Source organism: Chenopodium album, chromosome 23 (assembly GCF_948465745.1).
Source record: "Chenopodium album chromosome 23, dcCheAlbu1.1, whole genome shotgun sequence".
In the NCBI taxonomy this organism is placed as follows: Eukaryota; Viridiplantae; Streptophyta; class Magnoliopsida; order Caryophyllales; family Amaranthaceae; genus Chenopodium; species Chenopodium album.
Window position 1 is genome coordinate 39,113,327 of NC_137856.1, and position 27,976 is coordinate 39,141,302.

At 34.6% G+C, this 27,976-nt stretch overlaps 2 protein-coding genes across 5 annotated transcripts; both read left to right on the forward strand.

The window, feature by feature from the left end:
- Nucleotides 1-579: 579 nt before the first annotated feature.
- Nucleotides 580-27,760, forward strand: LOC145607794 (mitochondrial intermediate peptidase, mitochondrial-like). Of its 4 annotated transcripts, XM_081663387.1 has the most exons (18): nucleotides 580-868; nucleotides 942-1,023; nucleotides 1,113-1,165; nucleotides 1,273-1,327; nucleotides 2,763-2,901; nucleotides 2,993-3,047; nucleotides 5,334-5,541; nucleotides 7,763-7,858; nucleotides 8,227-8,346; nucleotides 20,255-20,380; nucleotides 20,833-20,988; nucleotides 23,581-23,697; nucleotides 24,442-24,567; nucleotides 24,666-24,733; nucleotides 25,769-25,904; nucleotides 26,007-26,172; nucleotides 26,852-27,157; nucleotides 27,268-27,760. In XM_081663387.1, the coding sequence occupies exons 1-17, from the start codon at nucleotides 687-689 to the stop codon at nucleotides 27,115-27,117; spliced, it is 2,151 nt and encodes a 716-aa protein (XP_081519513.1). In that variant the 5' UTR covers nucleotides 580-686; the 3' UTR covers nucleotides 27,118-27,157; nucleotides 27,268-27,760. The 4 variants fall into 4 exon arrangements, with proteins under 4 accessions (XP_081519513.1, XP_081519512.1, XP_081519514.1 ...); XM_081663386.1 differs by having other exon boundaries at nucleotides 26,852-27,760; XM_081663388.1 differs by lacking the exons at nucleotides 26,852-27,157; nucleotides 27,268-27,760 and adding an exon at nucleotides 26,250-26,660.
- On the forward strand, nucleotides 10,192-13,142 carry LOC145609483 (protein FAR1-RELATED SEQUENCE 5-like). The gene is made up of 4 exons (XM_081664958.1): nucleotides 10,192-10,820; nucleotides 10,941-11,254; nucleotides 11,582-12,892; nucleotides 13,016-13,142. Exons 1-4 carry the CDS (start codon nucleotides 10,365-10,367, stop codon nucleotides 13,140-13,142), a joined length of 2,208 nt encoding a protein of 735 aa, XP_081521084.1. The 5' UTR covers nucleotides 10,192-10,364.
- Nucleotides 27,761-27,976: the final 216 nt, after the last annotated feature.

Here is a 27,976-nt window from a genome sequence, read left to right on the forward strand (position 1 = left end):
ATTTACCGAAGTCATTACTTTTTCCGTGACATGTAAAACACCGACAAAATGTTTTATTACTGCTATTACTGATAGAGGCTTTACAAAGTAATCTGTATACCTACTACCTTACTTTAATTTGTATATTAAGGTTTTATTTTTTGGGACTTTTTTCCTCCTAAATTCTACTTGTATTTTTTTTTTTTTTTCTTACATAATCATTAATATGCCTAGGATTATATTGTTTATTTAATATTTATTTTAAAGAATTTCAAAAACTCGGGAATCATGTATTTTTTTGGTGTTCCATCCGGTTCACCTTTAGGCTAATTTGAATTTGGTACTTATTATAGTTGCTGCGGCCTTATGAGATCAATCATGGAATCCCCTTGTCAACCTTGCCAAGTGCAGCCACAATCACCACCACACCGACAATCAATTAGTAAAACTCGAAAACTCGAAAGCTCGAAATCATGTAGTAAAGCTATTTGTACTCCGTATCACATTACTACGTAGATTTGGCTTTATCACCATTATTAATAGAAGAAATCGTTTATAAACAACCCCTTAAAGGATTAGGCCGTCTTTGTAATAATAAACAGAAACAAAAAAAAATTAGCGTCAAATTGATTGACCTCTCAATAAGCTTCCACTAATTCACTCTTCCTGTAAAACGCTGCAACTCGTCTTCTCCAACAACCTCGAAAATGGCGGCACTAATCATCTCCTACTCCAGAAAATTCTTCCGACCGAAGCCATTTTTACACCACATTCAAGCTTTCCGAACATCTGCTGCTACTGCTGATGCTACACAAACTGGTCTTTACGGTTTCTCTCATTTGAAAACTCCCAATGGTTTCCAGCGTTTCGTCGACGATGCTATCGAACGGTTTGTGTTACTTTTGCCCTAATTTTGATTTTGAAATTGAATTTTTGATTTCAATTTATTGTATCTAATTTAGGTCTGGAGAGCTCATCAATTACATTTCTACTATGCCTTCTTCTGCTGAAATCATTCGTGCTATGGATGAAATTTCCGACACTGTAAGTTTATTTTTCTTGTAATTTAGGGTTTAATATTTGATTTTTTATTTTATTTTATTTTATGGATTTTCTTTTTTCGGATTTGTTAGGTTTGTTCAGTGGTGGATTCAGCTGAGTTATGTAGACATACTCACCCTGACAGGTGATTTGATTTTTGTATTTTAAAATTATTCGTGGAATCTTGGTATATTTGAAGTTAATTTTATGTATTTTGTGAAAAAGTAAATAAAAATTGGAGTGACATTTTAGGGAATTTGTGGAGCAAGCTAATGTTGCATCCATGAGAATGGATGAATATCTACATGTGAGGTGACTTCTAATCTATTCATTATTGTGGTTTATTTTTTACACTATGCTATCTGGTTAATTTATTGATGTTTGTTGAATTATATGGTCATGGAGACTTATATGTCTTGGCGGTCTTGCCTATCCATTGAAGAAAGTTTCAATTATTTCGGCTATCTTGACCCCATGTGATTCAAAACTTAGAAAGACGTTAACGAATGAATGCATGGTTTATGTGGAATTTGGTTTATCAAAGTGAGATTGCCGTGTGCTCCAATATTACATAATGAATAGTTGCCCTTTCTAATGTTAATACTTGCACATACATCACTTAACAGTTGACATACAATGAGGAAGTTCAAATTATTTATAGCAAAAATATGTGTGGAGTACTAATTATGAGTTCTATATGTTTACCATGTTTGCTAAATGAAAAGTTTCAGAAAATAGGTGAATAACTACTATTTTATGGTCAATTATGTTTTTGAAAAATTGAAATGGCAGAAAAAGGGTGACAAGCTGTGAAAATCTAAACTAGGAAACAATTTTACCGCATGTTGCTGACATTTTCTGTCTAAATCTGTGTAAGGCTGCTCACTTTTCAATAATTTCTGTTCCACACAAAGCAATTAACCAGTGAAATGAGTAACTTCGACGGCCCTACTTAACTATAACATTCCCTTGTTGGGCTTTTCGATTAATTTTCATTTAGGGAGCGATTGGTTTGATGTAAATTATTTGTTGCATTACTCCAATTAAAGGGTAATGCTTCAGAGATTTCAGGCTGTAGATTAGCTCATTACTGTTTAGCCCTTCACTTGTTTTTCAATTTATTTCAATTGATAATCAGAGCAAAAAGAGAGAAGCAAATTATTTTCTTCGTGGTGTGCATGTGAAATGCAGTAATATATGTTGTACAACAATATTCTGTAGAATAGTTTTGGTTTGTTACTGATAGGTTTGTCATGTCCTGTCATAGTAAACTATTTTAAGAATTGTCTATTAATTTGTTTGCTAGTTCATGCCAATTCTTCTGTGAAATTAAAGATCTAGTTTGCTCGAACTGTTAATTGGTTCCATCATTTTCTTTATTCATATCCTTCTATTATTGTTGTTGTTGTTGTTGTTGTTGTTTTTTTTTTTTTTTTTTTTTTTTTTTTTTTTTTTTTTTAATTTTAAAAAACTTGTATGTCTCGTTATATAAAAACTTCTGCACAGTTTTTCTATGCTGATTCCACCTCTTCCTATCAAATTGCTTCTTCTCTTTTCCCCCTTCCATGGAAAAAAATGTGAAGACTCAAAACATATTTCCTAGCATTTGTTCTTGCTACATAGCCTGTTTATTTTTAGTTCTTAGGCAAATTGTTATACTGCCAGTCCAAATTATTCATTAGGTGCCTGATCTTTTATAAATTCGCTGACTTGCTATTGTTTCTGTCTCCAATGGAAAACAGTATTTGAATACAAATCACTGTCTGTATAATGCTGTGATGAAAGCTGAGCTAGAAGGCAACATCCCCAACTCAGAAACCCAAAGGGCAGCCCATTATTTACGTGTTGATTTTGAGAAGGGAGGCATCCATCTCTGTAGTGGTACTTTACTTGTGTAATGCTGATATTACTATATTATTTGTGTAGGCATATCTATTGGCTTAAGGAACTGGTTATGTGTTTACATCTGCAGAAAAATTAGAACGAGTTAATCAGCTCAATGTGGATATTGCACAACTGTGCCGCAAGTGAGTCATTCTATTAATTTTTATGGTCCGTATGGATATTTGTTAAACCCCTTTGCATTTAGTCTCTTATGTTTGTTAATTTAGCAACGAAACAACCCAGAAGTACTTTGCCTCTTACACAAATCTTTAAGTGTTGTTTAGTATGGAAGCACTTATATCCGTTATATGGGGTTTGTGGGTGGAATAGTCAGCAACTGTTTTGTCCAGTTGAAATGGCTAGTGGTAAAGTAGTAATATGATGTCAATGGCTGCTAGTTTTATTATAGTTTTGAATTTTGATCATTTAAAGGTTTGGTTTACCCTTTCTTGGGGTTGGAATCACTTGTTGTAGATGGGAAAATTGACTGTACTCTACATTCTACACCAGATGGTTGCAATTAGCACACATGCAAAATACTATACTGTCAAGGCATTAACCTCTAATCTCTCTATAATGTTATAGTCAATGGAACTCTGAAGTTGAATTTTTTGACATGTTTTTGTCTGTAAGGTTGGCGCATGGCATACTCATTACTAGTTTGTGAGTTGATTAGACGAAAATAAGTTATGAGGATAACTTTTAACCCCCCCTCTTTAATGCAAAGAAGACAAAGAAAGACCTATATAATAATTGTTCTCTTATAACGGAGTAAAATAATTTATCCTTAATTTTATTGAATAGTAAAAGAGGAGTTTATTGTGGATTGCAATTGATGGTCTAAGGATTTTGGAGAAACTCATTATTTCCTGTTTATAACTGGAATTTGTTGGTAACTGAGTGAGAATATCACAGAATTTAAGCATGTCGTTTGTGAACCCTTGAAATAATGAGGTATGGCAACGGGTGGGACTCAGAGCGGATTATGCTGAATCCGACTCCGACCCTACAGGAAGTTGGAGGCTAAATCCGACTCCGACTTTAATATCCGACCCCTGACTCCAATCCGACTTGACTCCGATCCGACTCGACTCTGAGTTTTTTTCCGTTATTCAATATACTTTGAGAAATTGGGCTATTTGAGCCTTTACAACCCACACCCAATGCCACCATGACCCACACCAAAATCCACGATCTATCGGAGTCGGATAATCCGTCAGAGTCGGACATTTGTCGGAGTTGGAATTTTTTCTCGGATTTTTTGTAGGATCCGACTCCGACACTCCTCCAACTCGGAGTCGGATTATTTTAACGGAGTCGAACTCGGATTACTTTTTTTCTCGGTCTTGGAGCGGATTTTTTTACCTCGGATCGGGGCGGAGTAGGGTCGCATCAGGACTAGATTGTCATCCCTAGTGTCATCATGTAAAAATAAGATGCATCAATACTCATAGCATGAAAAGGGACAAATCAAATGTGACAAGAACTTTAAAGCCATGCTTGATAAATTTGAAATTATAATTGTTATACCTTTATTACATATACTTAGGGTCACATGCTAGATAATTTGAAAATTATAACCATCATACCTTTATTACGTATACTTATAAATATAGGGCATATCTAATGATTATCTAAGGGAGGGTATCTAAAATTTTGATGTACTCTCCATTCTCTTATGCATGTAGATAATTCAAGAATGTATTGAAGAAGGTAAGTGGGTGTAACATAAAGTGGGATAAAGTAAGAGAGAGAATGTAACAAGGTAGGTGAGTATTAGAACAAGGTGAATAAAGTAAGAGAGAATGTGTGAAAAGGTATAACTTGTAGTGGAATTGAAGGGGTAAGATGGTAAAGACGGTAGTTCAAAAATAGAATAAGACAAAGCAAATATTACAAAAAAGAATGGGTTAAAGTGACAAGAATAGAAAATAATGGTTGGAGTACTTGCTGAATAACTGTTCTTTTAACATAATTTCAGTTTAGGTTAGGGAATCAAATTGTAATTGTCAGAATGTCAGTTATTGGAGGCATACCTCTGATCTAATTAAAGTTGAAACACATTAGAGCAGTTATATAAAAACCCAACTTCAAGAAGCCGACTCTGTCTTAGTACTTGTTCTTTTGCCTAGTTTAGTTAACGGCCCCTTGTTTTGGTGGAGCTAGAGCTTTAACTGTTTTCCCACTCATAGGCATAGCTTATATAGTCATATATGTCCTCCAATTCTGATTTCTGGCCAAGCTTTTATGCACAAGTTCATATGTGCCAGTTTAGTGTTTATGCATGTATTTCATTGTATATGAGTGCATGTGTCCTGTGACACTGTTGCTCTTACTATGGTGCATGTTTCCATTATTTTTTTTTACTAAATTACTGTTTAAAAGAATTTTACTTTTGACTTGTTTCATGAGCTCAAAATGTTCATCAGGTTCAATGCAAATATTGTGGATGATCCTGGTTATGTAGACATATATCCTGCTACCCGTATTCCAAAGCGTATGCACCATCTTGGTACACCCATATATTCTCCTGCTGGATCATCGAGAAAGGGGTTGGACATGAAAGAAAAGGGATATCGAATTCCAACAGACCCCGTATCACTAACTTCTATTCTACAGTGGGTGCCAAATGAAGAGGTCTGGTTTTTCTCGATCTTTGGCTACAATTGATGTTGTTTGTGGAATTTAACTTCAATAAAATTTATCTCGATAACATAAAAACATAAATTCCTCTTGTTTCTTTTAATTTGACTCTCCTTCTTCTCTTTGTATTCTTAAACGGTGTTGGATTCCTGACATATGATATATTGTACTATATGATTATGATCGAGAGGACAACATAGCCTCCTTGACAAAGTGTAGAATCAGAGAGCTAATCGGGCATGTTGAACATCCAAAAGTAAAAATGGAATCATCCATTTAGAAACACACAATCCCAGAACACCTCTACCCTACTAGATTTATGAGGGAAAATATAGTCATTAATCTCTAGCAAAGGCAGCTCAAAGAACCCAAATATCTGACTTGCATCTTTTTGAAGCACTCCATCTCACCCATAAAGAGGTGTCCAGGTCCTCCAGGATGATCCAATTCTTCCTTGCATTTGTGTTCGATATAAATCTGCGCAGTATCTACTAAAACTTTTATCACTGACCAGTAAGACCAAAAGATAAAAGTTAGAAGTATATGGGTTTAGTCCTTATGAGGAACTGAATACTGAAGGCTAAAGTTTCTCATCGCATAGTGTTGCCAAATCTTAAGGAATATATTCAGTTGTCTGTACAGGGTTTAATCCTGGAGATTGGATCCCCTATAGTACTCATCTCAGAGACTATTTTGTTTTTAAACTTTATCCTAATCAATCTGTCTTCCTCTTGATATGTTTAATATTGAAACTCAAATCTGGTAAAGCTATTGGGATTTAACAATGTTACTTTGTATCTTAGGTATTAACCAGAAGAAAATTTTCTTTGTGCAACGCTTTTCACTTTGGCCATATAAAGCTGGCTGTTGAAGGTCTTGTAAAGTTGAGGCTAAACTGTGAATTTGTCGGAAAAGCTATGACTCCAAGATAATCTGTAGATTCAGTGACGTAACGGGTGCAATTTCACAATGTATGTGTATTGTTGTGCTTAAGAAGTTTTGGGACGGGAAATTTTTGAGGTGGTGAGAGCGCTTTTACTGTAGTTTTCTGTTATCATGGATGTGTTAGTGGTATGCTTCTATCCTATTTCATGCAGTGACTTTGTCAGATTTAGAAGAAGTAAAGGAAGGCTTTTTGGGGCATATTTTTGGTTCTCTTTTGGGTGTTGAGGGCCTTATGGTTACAGAAAACAAACATGATTGTCAATCCATTAATGTTCTTTGGAGGAACTCTTCTTTTGTGTTGTTATGGGCTTTGAAAGAATCTCTAAAAATCTACTGCTGCTGGAAGATAAGGAGCCAAGGACCAAGGTTAAAATGTGCTTGTTGTAGTTTCAGTGGCATTATAACGGTGAATCGTTTTGACAAGTTTTGTTCCATTGAAGATTTGGTTTCCATTGAAGGATGGGTTTACCTCCTTATTAGTTTTTTCCAGTCATCAATTAGGGCATCTCCAGTGATTAGGCTGGAGTGCTGGACTACTTGTAGCTTAACTTGCCATACCAAAATTTATGGATATACCATTTTCCAGCTAAAATCTTCTTTATTGGTAATCAACAGCACAAGTTCGATTGCTCCAGATGTAAATCAATGCTGTCAAATTTTTATTTTTAATTTTTATTTTTAATTTTAAATTTTTTTAAATAAAAAAAATTTCTTTCCTTAAACTGAGTCAAGCAAGGTTGTTTGGTTTGGCTAGATAGTTTATTACAGCTACACACTTCAATGGTCAAGCAAGTTCATCCGTTGGAGAGTTTTAAGCAACAACAAAAGGCTAACATTGGATTTTGCAGTTCCAACTCCAAGTTTAAATATGGTGTGCTCATAGCTGGAAGGGAAATGAGGAATTTGATGGATGAGTGTAAGGGATCATGATGGTGTTAGAGAGGATAGTCCTTAAAGAACTATTTGGTGCCTGCTAATGGGCTTTTAGATTATGTGCTTAGATTTATTACCTTGAATTAAGCTGTAATATTTTTGCTGATAATAGTTCCTGAAAAATGCTATATTATCCTTTATGTTTCTTAAGGAAAGTATCTTCAATGTACATATTTTTCCTGGTGGATCCATTTGTATCTATAATGAAGCATTTGCTGAAAGTAGCAGTCAATGAGAGCTACAAAGTTGCTTGTTTTTTTTTTATTTTTTGCTGAGGCATTTCTGTATAATGCCATGAAAAAGGTTATGAACAAAATCTTACTCTGTTTGCTAATAGGTGCGAAAACTTGCATATATTCAAGGAAACTCTGCACCTCATGCAAATCTCAATGTACTTGACAAGCTAATAGCTGCTCGTCATGAACTGGCGCAGGTACTTTGCTTGTAATTGTATTCTTGCTATTTTCCCTTTTAATATCTGATTTATTTTCCTTCCACAGTAGTGTTTAATTTGGTGAGGTTGTTTACATAAATTTGAGCATGTCTTTAGCTGGTTGACCTAGTCCATGTGCATTTAGCTGCTAGGGAAAGGAAGAGTCATGGAGCTTATGTTCTCATTTATGTAATTTATTACTCCGTAGCTAATTGGTGTCAGTGAAAATAGCTGGAATCTAGAGATTTATGCAGCTTGCAATTCGAATAACCCATTGCAAAGGACAAATGGAGAAGAAGTGAGAGAGAAGAGGGAGGGGGGGGGGGCGTTGAAAAAACTTCTAATACCATATTGGCTCATGGATGCAGATAATGGGCTACAAGTCTTATGCTGAATTTGCAGCACGCCCAAACATGGCTTCATCAGCAGATGTCGTAATGTCCTTTCTGCTTGAGTTGAGTAGCATGGTCAAGCCCAAAGCTGATGAGGTATGAAGATTTCTATATCTGATTTGTTTTGGTGATTTTTTTGGTTAATCTTGCACCTCATTGTATATTTTTATTAATTGGTGGCTGGCACTTAAGTTAGTATATATGCTGGAATGTCAAGGTGTTTTTCATAGCTTAAGGTAGTTCTTATATGGTATAACAAGAGAAAGTTAGAAGTCTACATCAGTTTCAAACTTTAAAATTATGTCAGATTCAGACGCTGTGTTTGGTGGTTGATGCTTCTTTGGAAAACCCAATTCTTTCAAACTAGCATCAAATCAACTCCAGCACCATGACTTCCCACATTTTTGTACCCCCTTTATATTATCACTGATGGCGAATTAGGTAATCATCACTAGCCACTCAAGACTCGGCAACTGTGTTTCGATACAGGCCCAATTTGCCTTTTTATTTTTGTCCCTTTATACTTTTCACGATGAGCCATTGGAATATATATATATATATATATATATATATATATATATATATATATATATATATATATATATATATATATATATATATATATATATATATATATATATATATATATATATATATATATATCACATATATATATATATATATATATATATATATATATATATAGGGGAGGGATCCGGTGAGAATAGGTTCTTATGTGAGAACATTTCTAATATATGAGAACAAATCTAAGCCTTAGGATCAAACGATCTCAACGGCTCTAATAAAACCAAACTTTTCATCAATATACTTGTTAATCAGAAAAACAGAGTGAAGAAACTACGAGCTTCAATTTCAATGAGATTCAAGGATTTCGAACACAATTCCGTTCGATTTTTGTCAGATTTCAGCAATAGCAAGAATCAACAAGCTTCATAGATTATTCGGGTAAATAATCAACAAAAGTTCTGTTAGATTTTTCCTTAATTTTTGTCAGTAATTTTCGAATTTCATGGTTTGAATGTTGGATTTTTGTTATAATCTTAGTAATGAGTGATCTTAATTTAGTATTTTCGTTAAAATTTACAGATTTGATGTTCTAATTTTCGATTTTAGTGTTCTGGAAAATTTTAGTGTTCTTATGCGATTTTTCGATTTTTTGCTTCAATTTTTTGCTGCGATTTTGTTTGATTATGTTTGCTGCGATTTTGTTCGATTTACTATATGATTTTGTTTGATTATGTTTGCTGCAATTTTAATTCTTATGATTTTGTTTGCTGCGATTTTGTTCGATTTTCGATAATGTTTGCTTTATGTTTGATTATGTTTGATTATGTTCGATTTTCATCAAGCATTTGTTTGTATTATGTTTGATTATGTGGAGTGCTTTTTTCTTTGATGTGGAATTTATTAAACTTAATTGCTTGGATTGAATTTATTTTTGCAGGTTCATTATATTAGGTTGACAATTATGGATGAACAAGCAAATAATGAAGCAGGTTTTTTTTTTTTTTTTTTTTTTTTTTTATAACTTGGATGTTTTTATGTACAACATGTTCCAAAATCATAGAACATGGTTGAAAATTTTAGAACATGTGTGTATAAAATTAGAACATGTTGGTAGGAAAGCAAGGGAAAGTAATAAATGAGAATGTAGATGAGTGAAATTTGATAAATAATTTGGATCATTTGATAAATAATTTAGAACAAATGAGTAAAATTTTGGAACATGTTTTGATTTTTCTAATGGGATGTCTAAAATCATGTGTTCTAAATATTTGATCATGTGTTCTATAGTTTTAGTCTAATGTTCCAAATTATGCTGTAAATAATTAAGTAAACTTTAGTCTTAAATCTATGCTCTAAATAATGTCTTCTGTTCTGATTTAATCATGTGTTCGAAATACTAAATCATATGTTCTAAAATTTTATTCATTTGTTCTAAAATTTGTTTAACTTGTTAAAATTACTTTTGTGCAGAAATAATTAACAACGACGAACAACTTGATAATGTTTCTAATGCCAATGCAAGTGTGCCAGCTACTCCTACAGTAGTACCTATATTAACTCCCGGAGGAACAAAAGAATGGTTTCCTATGTGCCGCAATGAGTTAAAACCTGCAATAGGAATGAAATTTAATAGTGTTGATGAGGGTGTTGAATTTTATAAGTCATATGCACTTGCTGCTGGTTTTAACACTAGGAAGTCTACCAGTAAAAGGCATACAGAGAAAAAATTGGCATTCCAATATGTCTTATGCAACAAACAGGGTTTCAAGGAGAAGAAAAAGCCTATTGCGGAGAGTATTTTAAATGATAAAGAAGGACAAAGCAAGGAAGGCAAGATTTCAATAACAAGAAAAAGATTAGTCACTCGTGTTGGGTGCAGAGCTCTAATGGTTCTAAAACATTGTGAAGATGAAAAGTATATAGTGACACAGTTCCACGAAGGACATACTCATCCCCTCTACACACCAAGTTGTAATCTATTTCAAAGAGAAGGAAGAAAGATGAACATTTTGCACAAAAAAATGATTGTTGATAACTCTAAGGTAACTCTTTCATAAATTTTTACAGTGCGTTCTAAAATTTTACTCATATGTTCTAAAATATTATTCACATGTTCCAAAAGTTTCTTAATATGTTCTAAAACTTTTTTGTGCCTATAATAGGTGAATATTGGCCCTGTAAAAACTTTTCGAATCATGAAGGAAATACTTGGAGGTTATGATAATGTTGGAGCTTCCAAGCAAGATTTTAAAAATTTTCACAGAGATTTAAAAACATTTATTCAAGGTTCCGATGCTCAAATGTTTGTAGACAATTTCACAAAGAAAAAGTTGATGTGGAGTGCTTTTTTTTTTGAGTTTGAAGTTGATGATGATTCTTGTCTTTCTAGAGCTCTTTGGGCGGACCCTATTTGTAAAAAAAATTATGCTCTCTTCGGCGATATGATATCATTTGACACCACTTACCAAACTAACAGGTGATTCATATAATTCACGTGTCTTATTTTCTGAATTATGTTTTGAACATTCTAAAAATTGCTTCTACTGTTCTAAATTTTAAGTCTAATGTTCTAAATTATGTTTTATATGCTCATAAGATTTAGCAACTAACTTTTCATTCAAATGTTTGAATAGTGATTCTTATGTTCCAATTACAATTAAGTAAAATATTAATCTTGTGTTCTAAAATTTTAATCATATGTTCTAAATTTTTATTCACATGTTCTAAATTTTTATTCACATGTTCTAAAACGGTAGTGCTATATTTTGTATGTAATGAAATTTGATCTTCATGTTCTAAACAGGTACAACATGGTATTTACTCCTTTTACAGGAGTTGATCATCACAAGAGTTGTATCACTTTTGCGGCTGGTTTCATAGCAAAGGAAGATACTGAATCATTTGAGTGGCTTTTCAAAACATTTCTTAAGGCAATGGGCAATAATGAACCTAATTGTCTGATCACAGATCAAGATCCAGCTATGAAAATTGCTGTTAGTAGAGTGTTTCAAAAATCTGAACATCGATTCTGTATGTGGCATATAATGAAAAAGTTGCCAGATAAAGTAGGGCGAGCGATCACAAAGGAGGAAACAGGATTCCTGAAAAAAATATGTGCCTGTGTTTGGCATCTTGAAATTGAGCCGGCTGAGTTTGAAGAAAGGTGGAATAAGGTGATGGTTGAGTTTGAATTGGAAGTTAATGAGTGGTTGTGTTATATGTACGAGATAAGGGATAAGTGGATCCCGGCATATTTCAGAGATGTGTTCCTGGGAGGAATAATGCGTACCACGTCAAGATCAGAAAGTGAAAATAACTTTTTTTGCTCCTTTATCAATCCTCACGTGTCACTTGTTGAGTTTTACATGAGATATGGAGCTGCAATTGATGCCCAGAGACACACTCAAGGTCAAAACGACAATGATTCAAAGCACAAATACCCAGAGTGCAAGACACCACTAGGGATAGAAAAGTATGCCTCAACCATATACACTATTTCTGTTTTTTATGATTTCCAATATGAGGTAGAAATGGCTTGTTTTGCTTGTGGGTGTGAAGAGTTTAAGAGAGAAAATGGATTAGAAATTGCAAAAGTAAGTGAAGGGGGTCGGAGTAGAACATTTGATGTTGTGTTTAATCCGACTAACCAAGAGACAACATGTTCTTGCAAGTTGTTTTATAGGCAAGGCATTCCATGCAGGCACATGGTTTGGGTTTGGAAAGCAAAACGGTTTGAAATTATTCCTGAGCAATATATTCTAAACAGATGGACTACTATGGCAACGAAAAGACCAATATTTGACCTAGGAGGAAATCTGTTGGAACAATGTGCCAATATAATCGACAAGAAAAAGTTGTTGAATGAGTTGTGGTCAGAGATACATAATTGTGTTAGTTTGGCAGAAGGTGTCGATGAAGATATTAAAGACCTTGTGATTAATCTTCGAGGATTGAGGTTGGATTTGGAAGCTAAAAGAAATGCAAGAAGTAATGGTGAAAGGAATGCTACTAACAAAGAAAAAGACATAGAACTATTAATTGGAGCTAGTCTTCCAAGAGAAATATCTATCAAACCTCCAAAAATTTCGAAGAACAAAGGTACAGGAGTTCATTTGTCAAATGTTGAAACAAGATCTGTAGAGACTTCAAATGTTGAAACAAGATCTGTAGAGACTTCAAATAATGTTGAAACAAGATCTGTAGAGACTTCAAATAATGTTGAAACAAGATCTGGAAGTGGGAAAAGACTAAAGGGGGACAAAGAAAAGGCAGTAGAACAAAATCAGAAAAAAAAGAGGTTATGCAAAGGTTGTGGGGAATTGAGTCACCACGATATTCGAAATTGTCCAAAAAAAGTTAGATGATAGTTAATAATTTTGGAACATTTTTTTGAATTTGTGTATTGAATAACACTTTTTTCTATTATAGAAATGATTACAGTTTGGAACTTGTGAGTTTAATTTAGAACATATGTAATAAAATTTAGAACATATGTACTAAAATTTTATTACATATGACTAAAATTTTAGAATATATGAGTTATAATTAGTAATCATGTGTGGTGTATGGTTCTAATGCGATTTCAAAATTTTGATTTAGACCATATGATTAAAATTAATCACTTAAATTCTTAGTTCTTAAATAAATGAGTAATATTTTGACAATAGTATTTAGAGCATATGATTAAAACTTTAGAACATATGACTAAAAATTTAGAACATATGAATAAAAATTTAGAACATATGAAATTATAGAGCATATGACTAAATGTTTAGAACATATCACTAAAAATTTAGAACATATGAGTTATAATTAGTATTTTGATCACAAGAAAGACAAGTCAAGCTTATATATTCGAATACAACCTTTTAGATAAATAGGCTTACAATTTAAAGTACTATACAAAATTCTACAACTATTTCTAAAATTAGTAATCATGTGTGGTGTATGGTTCCAATGCGATTTCAAAATTTTGATTTAGACCATATGATTAAAATTAATCACTTAAAATCTTAGTTCTTAAATACATGAGTAATATTTTGACAATAGTATTTAGACCATATGATTAAAACTTTAGAGCATATGACTAAAAACTTTAGAACATATGAATAAAAATTTAGAACATATGAATAAAAATTTAGAACATATGAATTATAATTAGTATTTAGAGCATATGACTAAATGTTTAGAACATATCACTAAAAATTTAGAACATATGAGTTATAATTAGTAATTTGATCACAAGAAAGACAAGTCAAGCTTATATATTCGAATACAACCTTTTAGAAAAATAGGCTTACAATTTAAAGTACTATACAAAATTCTACATGCTATTTCTAAAATTATATTACAAACTATTTTCTTTAGCCCATTTCCGTGATCTTGAAGTAATCTCATGATGTAGCTCATTTTCCTTGTGTGATAATATCTTAGCACAAAAATCCACCCTCAATTTCTTCATTTGATTGATCTGCAATATAATAAGATAAAATCATTAGACTTTGGTATCCGCTATCTCACTTTTTACATCATTATAAAATAAAAAAATAAATAAGATTTACACAATTTGGAACATATGTGTAAATTTTAGAACATATGTATAAAAATTTAGAACATATGTATAAAAATTTAGAACATATGAACATGAGTATTACTATAAAACAAACTTACATCATTCAATTTTATTCCGCTATCCCAATTGGTATCTTTCTCACCATGATAGGTTTCCATGTGTTTAAGCAAAAACACGCCACAATCATCATTGTTATCATTTGTCCTCCAACTCATTTTTAACGTCCTAGTTTTGAAACTAGAAACCTCTTGATCGCATTTTGATCTCTTGGTTGACAAGAACATGGCAAAAGCCCTCAACTAAAATTAAACATTAAAATAAGTATTAGAAAATATTAAGAATGTATAAGTACTATTTGGAACATGAAATTTTTAAAAAAATCTGATTTAGAACATATGAGTATAATTTTAGTACATCTGAGCTAAACTTTAGAACACTGAAATAAAAGTTTAGAAAATATAATTCTAAGCACAAGTAAATGAGACAGATAGATATTACCAAATTCTTCGGTTTGTTTTTGTATTTGTGCCAAAAAGAATTTTTATATTCCAAATATCTGTTGTCAATCACGTCGAGAGTCTTGCTGAGAAAATTCACACAAAGCAGGTAATAATGTGATGAAGATGCAACTGGAAAAAATACCTGCATATAATAATAGATCATGAAATCGACATAAGAAAAAAAGAAGAAAGCTTATAAAGAATCTATATTCGAATTCTTTTGGATTTCTTAATGTCTTACCAAGTGAACTCTATCAAAGTTTTGCACTTTACAGTGCTTCATCTCTTTATCCAACCTTTCAAATAAAGTATGATATCTATCTTGAATTTTCACAGTTGGAGAAAAGTGATAATCCGTACACAAAATTTCCTGAAATCATGTAAAAATAAGTTATGAAATCTCAATTTATAACATGAAATCTCAAAAGAAGCCAAGTTCAATATTAAGAATCATACATAAGCTTGCGTTGAAAAAAACAATCTGTTTGTTGATCCTGGGGTTCGTCTTCTGTTTTCAATGTTCAATATGAATGACCAAGCATCAACAATGTTATTAAACACATGATTGTTCGCTGCAAGGCTTGACATCTCATCTCTACGGATTGTAGTTTGACCATCATCATATAAAATCTCACTACAAACATAAAAACAAATAGCATTAAATGTTATAATATAAGATTAAACCTTAGAACATATGAATACTAATTTAGAACATATGAATACTAATTTAGAACATATGATTAATAAATCAGAATACATGACTAATTACTTTAAAATTACTAAGTAAATTTAGAGCTTACTTAGGTAATCCATTGGCAAATGCATACTCTGCCATTTTCTTCTTGTGTCCATCGACCTTTTTGAACATGTTGTCATACTGAACCATAAAAGGTGAACGAATACAGTTTGGAAGGTTTTCAGGACATCTTTTCTCCCTTTTTCCTACATTTCCTTTCCCTTGTTGGACTTTAGCACCTGAGCATGCTCCTCCTAAAATTGAAGTGGAAAACCCTTGAGTTTGAGGAGGAGGAGGAGGAATCCCTTGAGTTTGAGGAGGAGGAATCCCTTGAGTTTGAGAAGGAGGAGGAGGAGGAAAAGGAGGAGAAGGTCCTTGAGTTTGAGGAGGAGGAAGAGGAGGAGAAGGCCCTTGAAATTGAGGAGGAGGAGGAGGAGGAGGAGGAAGAGAGGAAGAAGGCTCATGAATTTGAGGAGGAGGAAGAAGAGGGGAAGAAGGCTCATGACTTTGAGGAGGAGGAGGAGTAGGTGTTTGAGAATGTGAAAACAAATCAAAACTCGGAGGAGTCATCTCAAAAGGTGTCTTTTTCTTCCCTGCGAACTTTTCCCATGATCTTTTCATAACATCATCTAACTCCTTCATGAAAGCTGGTTGGTCAAACAAATGCTTGTCTTGACTTAGAATGGAGGGGCTGTCCTTTTGATTTTCTTCCTTTCTCATGGAATACTTATTCCAAATATTCTGAATCAATGTGTTCATATCAGATGCTTCTTCTTTAGCAAATATTTCATTCGCCTTATCCAACATGGCATGCATCTCACTTAAATTCTCAGCAAGCTTCTTAGCCAATGTTCCGAATTTTTGAAGGAAATCCTAACAAACAAAAGTTACATAAATTTAGAACAATTGAATAACCATGTTAATATCTGATTTAAGTTTAGAACATCCACTTTAGATATTTAGAACATATGACTAAATATTTAGAACATGTGGGTATATATTTAGAACAAATAATAAAATATTTAGAATCATAGGTGACCATATCAGGTTGGAAGCCAAGCTTGAGAATTTTATCCAACAATTTGGGGTCTCAAAATCAACATCAACAGAATAAAATTGACAGGTAGAAGTTGCATAATTTGAGAAAAAGTGGAGAAATCGAAACCAAGAAAACAAGAAAGATGAATGAAAAGGAGAAGAAAGGTGAAGAAGATTACCAAAAACAGCAAATTTCATCATTTTACCAAACAAAAGTTATATAAATTTAGAACAATTGAATAACCATATAAAAGATCTTATTTAAGTTTAGAACATCCACTTTATATATTTAGAACATATGACTAAATATTTAGAACATGTGGGTATATATTTAGAACAAATAATAATATTTAGAACATATAACCAACTATAATAAGACTTTAGTTTAAAACATGTTCCAAAAAAAAATGCATACCAGCATTTCATTAGAACCACTAACATCACTTCCACCAAGTTCGGGATCTCCAGCCACTTGTGATACATTGTTATCATACCTATCAACTTCCATTCTATCAAGTACATGTCCCTTTCCAAATCCTCTTTTCATTTCCAATTTCATCCGTTCCTTGATCAAATCTTTCTTCCAAACAGAAAGGAGTGGGAATTGCCTTGGATTGCTTATTTTAGATCTTTGCAAACGATCAAAATAGCATATCTAATACAAATATACAAAAAAATGCGTTAAACAAGGACAAATTTAGAAAAAAGACAAATTAATATAAAAATGTACAATATATTAAAAAAAAAGAAATTACCATCAAGAAAGGCAATGGACCGGTGAAGAAAGCTGAACCACCTTGCCATTCCGATACAGACGACTTTAAACTCCTATAAACATATTCACACCAATCCAAACATTCGATCTTCTTTGTATCCATGCAACTATACAAGAACCTGTAATTTAACGATGGGTTGGCAGTGGATCTCATACAACAATTGACAACAGAAACTACAAAATGCCAAATGAATTCATCACACACAGGTTTCTTCTTTAACTCTTCAATTTGATTAATAATCACAGAGTTTGATGGACTTCCACAACTTAACCCAAAATAAGATCTCCATTGTCTAATAAAATCAACCCATTCTTCATCCTCCTCTTGCTGCTGCTCTTTAATAATTTCTCCTCCCATCGGCAATCCATAAACCAAATGTATGTCTACAGGTGTAATTTCAATCTCTTGGTTCCTCTCAAGAACTAAAGACACCCTATCACAGTCAAAACTCGACACAAGCTTAGAGCAAAACACAGATTTATGTGCATCTAAATCCAAATCTAAGAAACCTCCAAAGCCAATTTTTCTAATAGCCGCCTTATGAGATTTTGGCAAATCTTTAAGCACGGTGTTCATAAAATTCTTGGGAGTAATTCGTTGACTTAATGCTCTACATTCCATTTGATCTGCATGAACAACTTCAATATCATCATCAGAATCACTCTCATCAACCTTTCTTTTCCTTTTTTTCCCTCTGCCTTCCTTCTTTGTTTCTTTCTTCATTGCTTTGTTTTTCAGAACATCTTTAGCTCTAACTTTAAGTTTCCCCTCAATTTGATCACCTTCTTTATTATCTACATTGGTACTCTTGTTTGCATTTCCAGAAGATGTTGTAGCAAACTGATTAGAGGTTGTAGCAGCATCAACACCAACAAGATTATCACTGCAAGTAATAGACATATAACATATATAAAGGTTAGAACACAAGGGAATAATTAGAACTGAACATATGTGTAATAATTTAGAACATTTGTACAAAAATTTAGAACATATTAGTAAAAAATTTAGACATAAACTTGTAGCAAAAATTAACAATTGAATTATAATGTATACATACTGCAATACTGAACAAAATTCAAGAGGAAAACATAAAAATCCAAGAATGTTCACAGATAAGTTTGGCTGCAATGAAAAACTACAATGTCACTTTTCTTCAAAAAAGAAAGAGGTGTGTGGCTGATCAGTTTGGCTAATTACTATATTTATTAGAAGGATTGATCACTAATGTGTCTAATTAAATTTTAATGATCTGGAAGTTGGAAGGGGAGTAGGGGACTAAGAGAAGTAAAATTACAAACAATCACAGACAACCCGATATATGCATGACTTTAGCCATATACTTAGAAACTGATATATGCATGACTTTAGCCATATAAAAGAAGAAAAAATGATATCAGATTGCCGTGGTCTGCAAGGTTGCAGCTGCTGCTGCCCTGTCGAGTCTGCTGCTGCAGGTGGCCTGGCTAGGCAGCAGCTGCTGCTACCCTGCCAAGGCTGCTGCTATCAGTGCCCTGGCAAGGCTACAACAGCTACTGCCGTGCTCTGCAAGGCTGCAGCTGCTGCTGCCCTGCCGAGGCTGCTGCAGTGGCCTGGCTAGGCAGCAGCTACTGTCGTGCTCTGCAAGGCTGCAGCTGCTGCTGCCCTGCCAAGGCTGCAGCTGCTGCTGCCCTGCCAAGGCTGCTGCTGCCAGTGTCCTAGCAAGGCTACAGCAGCTACTGCCGTGGTCTGCAAGGCTGCAGCTGCTACTGGCCTGCCGAGGCTGATCCTAGCAAGGCTGCAGCTGCTGCTGCCAGCCGAGACTGTTGCTGGCAAGGCTGCAGCTGCTGCTGCCCTGCCGAGGCTGCTGCAAGCTAGGCAGTAGCTGATGCTGTCCTGCCGAGTTTTGAGTTTTACTAGTTGCTAAGTTTCTTTTCCAAGTTATGCATGCCTAAAGCTAGTCCCTTACTCTTTAATCATAATAGCCTATATAGAAATCACTGCCTCAAGTTAAATTTCAGGTTAGCATTTTATCGAACAGGTTATAAGCATCCAAAAATAATCTGTAAAAACCTAACAAATTTGACACCAAAACCAATGGAAGTTTACTAATATTGTTTATGCTTTAGAAATTCGAGCAAAACCCTCCCAAATCGAGCAAAACGGAGCCCTAATTTTTGTGTTCAAACATGATAATTTAAAAATTAAACCAAAATCAAATAATTAAACCCTAATAAAATCGCTACTTACTGATTTGATGGACAAATGGCTTGTATTGGAGATTTATCCATACATTGTGAATCGATCGATCTACAAAAAAATTAACGAAAATTAACAAAAAAAAGAGGAGAAAAATGTGAAAAAATATAATCAAAATTCATAAACATAAACTTATTACCTTCTTTCATAAGTAACAATTGGAGATGTTGGTACAATTTGATTCAAATCCATATTCTGATTCACGAAGTAGCATGCATGAACTAGGGTTTAGAGAGTAGATGGAATTTAGAGAGAGAAAAACCTAATTTTAGAGAGAGAAAAAGATCAGTGAAAGTGAAAAAAGAGAAGGGGGTATATCAGCAAACAAAATTACAATTTTGCCATTACTGTAGAACGTTTTGAACGGTTAGATTCTATTCTAATCTACGGTGAAGATCTATTCTCACATAAGTGAGTTTCTCATATAAGGGAGCTATTCTCATAAGAGCCTCTCCCTATATATATATATATATATATATATATATATATATATATATATATATATATATATATATATATATATATATATGTGGCTACGACCTTCTGTTGAGATTTATCATTTGGTCTTGTATGACTCAATGGACTTCTATAACGAAGGCCTTCTCACTGTCTATCTTAGGAATTTAGAAGACTCAGGTATTACAAGCGACAAAGGACTGGACAAATGCTTGAGGACCTGGAGCCGTGGGATGAGACGTACTACTCGGCAATGATTAAGGCGTCTACCTGTGACCTGGATTCTTCTGTAAGTTATGCCCCCCCTCCCCTCCCCGTGAAAATCTGAAATTGTTTTAAACTACTCCCTTTGATTTCTACCCTATTCACATTTCTCATTTTGAGCTTGATTTTGTACTAATATATAAAAACAAATTTCAGTATACAAGATGTTTTTGATTTATGTTAGTAATAAATTTTACTTGTAGATAAATAGAGAGATATTAAGGATCAAAATTGTGCATTGGTAATTGTGCTAGCCAATTAATTTTATTGAATGGAAACGGAGGGAGTACAATTTTTGATTGGCTCTATGCCTGTTATATACTTCATTACATTATTTTTTAATCTTTTTTTTATGGGGGGAAGGGTGGGGGGCTTGCTTGGTTAAAATTATTAGTATTTGGATCACTTTTTTGGATCATTATTTTTTCTTTAGATTGCAACTTGGCATTAAAGTTGACCTGCCTGTTCTATCTACAGGTAATTGCATCCTACTTTCCTCTGCTACAATGTATTGAGGGTTTGAAATTGCTGGTGGAGTCCTTGTTTGGTGCATCATTTCATAATATCCCTCTTGCTCCAGGTGAATCATGGCATCCAGATGTTCTTAAAATGTCACTTCATCATCCTGAAGAGGTACAATTGATGTCAAAATTGCGTCTTTGGTGTATGTGAAGCTGATACTTTATACTATTATTGTTCTTTAACAGGGTAGTATTAATCAATATTTTTGGTGCATATCCCCCCTCTCCCACAGACCCACAAGGCACACACCCTAAGAAAAACCGGGGGTGGGGGGGAGGTGTGGGGGGATGTCAAACAAGTGGACAAACAAAGTGAAGCTTCTAGGATAAGACCAGGTTAAATTTTTGTAGAGTAACCTAGTTGAAGTTTATTTTCGTTGCAATGGTTACTCTCTCTCTTTCTCCCTTTTCCTCATCCTTTCTTCTCTCCGATGGTTTTCTTTCTCTATTAATATGCCCCTTGCAGAGTTTCCCTCTGCAGTTTATTGCTATGAACTCTGAAGTTGAGTTTTTTTTGGGCCTCAAAGAAATTGGGTTGTGTAAATCAGTTGATAGTATCTATGAGCATGTCTTACTTCATAAATGAGGTTCTTTGACCTCTTATACTAGTAAGTTAAGATCATTTGAAAAGAGATTTAGGGTATCTTTTGGGTGGGAGTGGGTTGAGTAATTTAAAGCAAAAATTGATTCCAATGGTAGATTCTTGGAGACTGGATGGGTTTCATGAGAAAGGGAAGCCTTGACAGTCTGCTATTTGACTCATGGGCAGAGTTTAGAGTGTTGAGGAAGGTTGTTGGTGAGAAGGTAGTTATGGAGGTATGAGGCCTTGAAGGATCTTGGCATGAGATTGTTGTTGCTACTGCTACGCCTGCTAGACTAGTGGGCAATTAGGATGTGACAGTGAGAGAGGTAGCCAGCAGTGTTGGGTATATTGTGGCTGGTAGTGAACTAGCGATTTGTGTTGGTCAGTGGTCACTCATGCAGTTGGTTAGGGTTTGGAGTCAGGCAAACCTCTGGGGCTGCATGAGTTGGTCAGGCAGTGTGTGCATGATGACTTGTATCAGGTGGCACATGAAGTTGGTGACAAATCTGCCTTTGCGTGGTTTGATTTTGCACTTAACATGGAAAAGTATGTCCATGTATTTGAAAATTACTTATTTTGTGTGTGTGTGTGTGTGTTGGGGGAAAGGGGGGCAACAGTTTGGGGTATGATGTTTCAAAGCATTCTGATTGTAGGCTTCTATAGGGGTACTGATGGTGAGATCGATGTCATCAAGCTGGCAGGGGTTGAATTCCAGCGATGAACTTAAGGAATATTACTCTGAGAATTTTGATGTGGATGGCTAGTTATTAAAGAATCTTAGAGTATCATTAGTTTCAGGTCAATAGTGGATTTGCAAGATGACTTAGATCCTATTCAGAATTTGGGTCACTGGGCCTTGATTCTGATCGAAATCTCGGGGGAGTGTGGTGGTGGATGTTGGATATCACTGTTAGTATGGCGCACAACACTGCCTCAATGAAGGTAGTGGTTAAATTCCACCAGTAGATCAGTGTAAATCTTGGTTGAAGAAGGCACCATGTATCTGTCTTGCTTGGGAAACGAAGTCTAAGCCTTATCCATCTTACGAGTACTGATTTTAACCTACATCACATTTTCCCCTAGGATTACAAATTGGAATATAGAATTGAAAAACATAGAGTCTTCTGTTAATTCTGAAGAGGTTGGTCTGTGGAAAGGTTTGCTTTTGGTTTGTCAAGGACAACAGATCTCTGGTTGTATTTTTCTAAATCCAGTCCTGTCATTGTATTGGCTTTAACCTCAGCTTTAGCTGGCCTATTCAAAGAAGGGTGGAATCTATCATCAATCAGCACTGTGACTTTCTGAGTTCTAACTCTTCGTCACTCATTATCCTGCATGGATTCTTGAATTTTTACTGTTCCCTTTTCCCTTGGCATTAGAAAAGTGGATCTGCAAGGAATCAATTTTAAGGAAAGGGTATGTTAGTCATAGCCTATTAGTAGTGTCTTGAGGAATAAGTTAGAGTTGGTTATGATACTTTTTCTATAAATAGGCCTCATTAGGAGGAATAATCATCATGCTGAAAATATTGTTAAGCTTTTGCTTAGTTTTGGAGAGCTGCTCTTCCTCTCGAATGAAGAGTGATTGTATTGTTTGATTACTCTGATCATCAATACAAATATCTGTTACTTAGCTAATTTTCTGCTTAATCATCTTCCTAATCTCTCTGATCTGAGCTAATTCCTAGCAGGATCTTGCATGTGTAGCTCATACAGATGCTCATAATGCTCCCCCTCTTCGCTTTTTCGGTCTTTCCTGTAAACCAGAAGCATGTAGAATGGCCCCACTAAGATTATAATTACATTTCTCTATTTCTCTCTGCCCCTAGACATGTGAATTTACGTGTCTTCTAACTCTTCTTTATTCTTGTTTGCTAGCACAGTAGCCATGTATGAATCTTATATCCTGTCCTTAAAAAAAAAATCAGTTCTTTGAAGTCAAAAACAAGAAAAGCTAGAGCAACAAGTAGGATGTTTGGTCTAAGAATTCCATACTGCTTAAAAGTGACATGTTTTTTTGCTAATTTATGGGATTTTTCCCTCCTTTTCCAGATTACGTACCATGTATTGTTTGTAAATGAGTTGATCTACATATTTTCTTTAAAAATACATTTTGTTTTAGGGTGATTTGGGATACTTGTACCTCGACTTGTATTCAAGGAAGGACAAATATCCTGGTTGTGCTCACTTTGCAATTAAAGGAGGTCGACGCATTTCAGAAGCAGAATACCAACTTCCTGTATGTTTTCATAGTTTTGTCTGATTCATGTTGCCTTGTTCATTGTAATTCTATTGCCCTTTAACTTTTATTTGGCCTGTTTGTGTCACTTCTTTGCTTTAAAATGCACTTCTGAATTTGTTATTTTAAATGCTTGGTCTGCATTGTGGGGTAAATTACAAATTGAGTTCCTGTTCTAAAGATCTTATTCCTGCAGGATTCAAGGGAAAAAAACTTTTTGATTGTTCCATTCATGATGCAAAAACGGCGTTCTTGGGGGGGGGGGGGGGGGAGGTGTGGAGAGAGAGAGAGAGAGAGTGGGGAGGGGGGGGGGGGGTGTGGAGAGAGAGAGAGAGAGTGGGGAGGGGGGGGGGGGAGGGACAGTGTTGAGACATTAGGAATTGCAACTTAGCATTCATGCCTAGATTTGTCATGAATTTAGTTAGAGTCTTTAAACTAGATTATACGTCACTATTTATCCGTATTTTGATATATGTCCTGGAAAACAGCTGATGTGGGATATGGCAGATATGTTGAGATTTGTTTATTTGAACTAGCATAGATTATGTACATAACCTAGAAGCAGTTGTGAGACTGTGCCCTTGTTGCTAACATGAGCATCAAAACCTGCTCAATGTTTTTCTTGTGCCATATCTGTTCATGTTTGGTTATATCAAATTTGTTTTAATTCTATTCTTTTGTTAATAAATAATGTTATATAACAAATGCTGTTTCTTTGTATCTATCCTTTACTGTAATTTTCAGGTAGTGGCCCTCGTCTGCAATTTTTCCAATTCAAATAATCCATCAACGGTGAGGCTTAACCACGGAGAAGTAGAAACACTGTTTCATGAGTTTGGACATGCTCTGCATTCACTTTTGTCAAGGACGGTATGCACTGTAGTTTCTTACTTTTTGCAAGTTGAATATATATATGTTGGCCAGTGTGGCTGATTGACTGTTCAAATGTTACCTTTTTTTTTTCCTAGGAATACCAACATTTTTCAGGAACCAGGGTAGCACTGGATTTAGCTGAAACTCCTTCAAATCTATTTGAGTGAGTAGAATGATTCTTGGTTTTGTACTATATATTCAGAGTTATGAAATGCTATGTTATAAGGATTTGATCTACCCTTAAGTGCTTCTTTGAAATTGATACCACATCAAGAGCAAAAACCATTGGTTATTGCAAGGAGATAGCTTCTGAATTTCAGGCATGACTAGTGACACTAAATTTGCTACTAGCTCACAAACTTCATCTCTTTTATGTTAACCTCACTGCGGTGTCTTCATTTGCTGCATGTCTGAACCTCATATATATATTTTTTTTATGTGTCTCATGCTCTTTCATGTAATAATGGCATACATGCTAAGTTGACCATATATATCAATTACATGTTCTATAATGGAGGCCGGAGTGTGCTATTTTACCTGGAAATTGTTTGCTTTTCTGAGCTTATAGTGAGTTGGCATCATATCTCTGAAGGAGAATTTTGTGGTGCATGAAGAGGATTGGGTTAGCTCTTTAAATATGTAGATTGGTTGCAAGTTTCTTTTGTGGGGATTTATTTGGCAAAGGAAAAAAGGTTGTGGACAATTTGGCTAGAACGGGATGGTAGAGTATTTATTGGACTAGCTTCTCCCCATGATACTATGATAATTTATGGAATAAAGAAACTTTGTCAGCATCTTGATGGTCTAAGACTCTAAGGCAACTGGGATTCTAGACTATATCCAATCGGAGAGTTGAATTACAATGGTACTAGGCTAACTTAGACACCTTGTTCTCTTGTTATTTTCCTCTGTCCAAGTTAGGTGTAACTTCTATGCTTATAAATAAAAAGAAAAAATGAGCACATAAATATGTAAGTATTTCGTTCACGCTAATCACGTACATTTACATTTTTGTATGAGGATCTGATTTGTGAGATATGGAATAATCACTTTTGGTTCATGTAGCCGATCCCACTTATGGGATTAAGGTTTTGATTGATTGATCTGATTTGTCAGATAGTTTGCAATCTTTGCATTGAAACATAGCTTAGTACTGTTTAAATGGTTGGTGTACAGATTTATGACTGATTGTTTTTAGGTACTACGCTTGGGATTATCGAGTTTTGAAGACATTTGCTAAACACTATTCAACTGGGGAAATCATACCTAAAAAGTTGGTGGATTCGATGCAAGATGCTAAAATGATGTTTGCTGCAACTGAATTGCAGCGGCAGGTATGCTGGCTGAGGATATGGGATTAGTAAGCTGTGCTATAATTGCTTTTCCTCTTCAAAAGTATTCTTGACTTTCTTTATCTTTTGCTTGTTTTTTCTTAGATCTTTTATGCGCTGATTGATCAAAAGCTTTTTGGGGAACAAGATTCTTCTCCAAGAGATACCATTTCAGTTGTTGCAGATTTGAAAAGGCAATACACAAGTTATAAGCAAGTTGAAGGAACACACTGGCACACCCGGTTTAGTCACTTGCTGAATTATGGTGGAGGTATGTCTTCTGCGAGAATCAAACACTGGAATATGTCATTTATCAGCATTGATCCTTTTCTTTTGTTATTATGGTAGGATAATAGCTACAATAAGAAGTTGGGCTCGTTGGAAGACTTTCTTGCCTTGCTCATTGTTGAAATTTCATAGATATGGCCAATATGGATTTGGAATGTTTTAATGTATTACTCCTAATATGCTTCTACATATCAGTGACTGATTTTACTTTGTAGCAACTGGAGACTAGATAACAGTTTATTATGACTTCTTGGAGCTACCATGTGTCTATACTTTATATCAACATTAAGCCATTTTGTGATCAGTTTTATGTGCAACTCTCGCTATGATTCAACTCACATAGATTTATTCCTGTTTTTATAGTTCCTGAAATTCCTGACTTAAGAGTTGAGTTCTTTCATGGCATTTCTTGATGTGTTGTTGTGTCACCTTCTGATTTTTTCTAGTTAGTTTCCAAAGTGTGGTATCATCATCACCATCTTTTATAGTACATCAATGCTTAATGTATCACGATGCTTGAAAAGGGATCTATAATTAAAAGCTGCCTTTTCTCATATAGTCATATAATTTGCTATGTCTTGAGTTTACGTCATGCTTTTGGCTCCTTGCTCAAGGGTGCCACACAGTATATGTTCTGAGAGTATTTTTCTACTTGTTTGTAGGATACTACAGCTATTTATATGCCAAGTGTTTTGCTGCAACCATATGGAAAAATATATGTCAAGAGGATCCCCTCTCGCTCGAAACCGGGACTGCCCTTCGGACAAAGTTTTTGCAGCATGGGGGTGCTGTAGAGCCAGTTGACTTGTTGAAAGATTTAGTTGGGGATGGCAGTTTAAGATATTCCAATGGGGGCGTGATTCCTGACATAAGAGCACTCTCAGAAGAAATGAAGCTTGAATTGAGAGAACCTCCACATGTTTGCTAGACTTGTAGAAATGGCATTAGGTGATAGCGGTTATATTGGGGTAATGGGTACTGGTGTTTGGAACTGTTTCCTTCCATGAGATTACCAGTTGGTGGTAGATCCACTGTGATCATTCTTTGAGAAGCTGACATTATGATTGTTCTTATCTAGATTTTCAAGAAATTATCAGAGCTAAGGCCTCCTGCTTTAGTAGCAAAGGGTAAAAGAGTCGACCTTATCCTGTTCTGGGGGCTAAGGCTTGGGACATGATTCTGGCTACTGCCAATGTACTCTGTAAACCAAATCACTGCCAATGTACTCTCGAAAAGAGGTGACATAATGAATGTCCCACCAGAGCAAGTTGAATCACCTGCATCGAAGATTTCAGATTTTTCAAGGATCTTCGGATGACTTTGTCAAAGCAAAGTATAACCAACTGAATTCAAGCTGCAGTATTCATTCCACTGATTGTTTACATACAGAGTTAGTGCATGATGTTTAAGAAAAATACGTGCGTGATGTAAGGCATAACTATTTGTAAATCGTGGCTTCTTGTCTCTCAATGACAATTTTTGCTCTCATTTGTTCATAAGAGCAAATTTTGGAACTTATAGTTCATCAGATGTCAATTTGATACTTTATTCTATTTAGATTTCATTCAATATTGGTCTAGTGAATTTTTATTTGATTTTTACTGCATAGTAGTTACGAGTAAATAACAAATTGTTGATTAATAAATTATAATAGGTTTTGAGATTGAGCACCTTCGTAAAACTATTTATTTTATTGATTCAATAACAATTTAATTGTTTGATTTTTTACTGATTCCAGTTCAATTCCAAACTTATTTTTGCTAAATTTAACCATTTTTTTTTTCTGG

What these genes read in the sequence shown, in the direction of transcription:
- LOC145607794 (XM_081663386.1), top strand. Translation starts at nt 687, where the DNA reads ATGGCGGCACTAATCATCTCCTACTCCAGAAAATTCTTCCGACCGAAG. An exon ending in CACTTCATCATCCTGAAGAG is followed by an intron (nt 20,989 to 23,580) that starts GTACAATTGATG and finishes ATTTTGTTTTAG; the next exon opens with GGTGATTTGGGATACTTGTA. An exon ending in CAACTGAATTGCAGCGGCAG is followed by an intron (nt 25,905 to 26,006) that starts GTATGCTGGCTG and finishes GTTTTTTCTTAG; the next exon opens with ATCTTTTATGCGCTGATTGA.
- LOC145609483 (XM_081664958.1), top strand. Translation starts at nt 10,365, where the DNA reads ATGTGCCGCAATGAGTTAAAACCTGCAATAGGAATGAAATTTAATAGT. An exon ending in TGATTGTTGATAACTCTAAG is followed by an intron (nt 10,821 to 10,940) that starts GTAACTCTTTCA and finishes TGCCTATAATAG; the next exon opens with GTGAATATTGGCCCTGTAAA. An exon ending in ACCACTTACCAAACTAACAG is followed by an intron (nt 11,255 to 11,581) that starts GTGATTCATATA and finishes TGTTCTAAACAG; the next exon opens with GTACAACATGGTATTTACTC.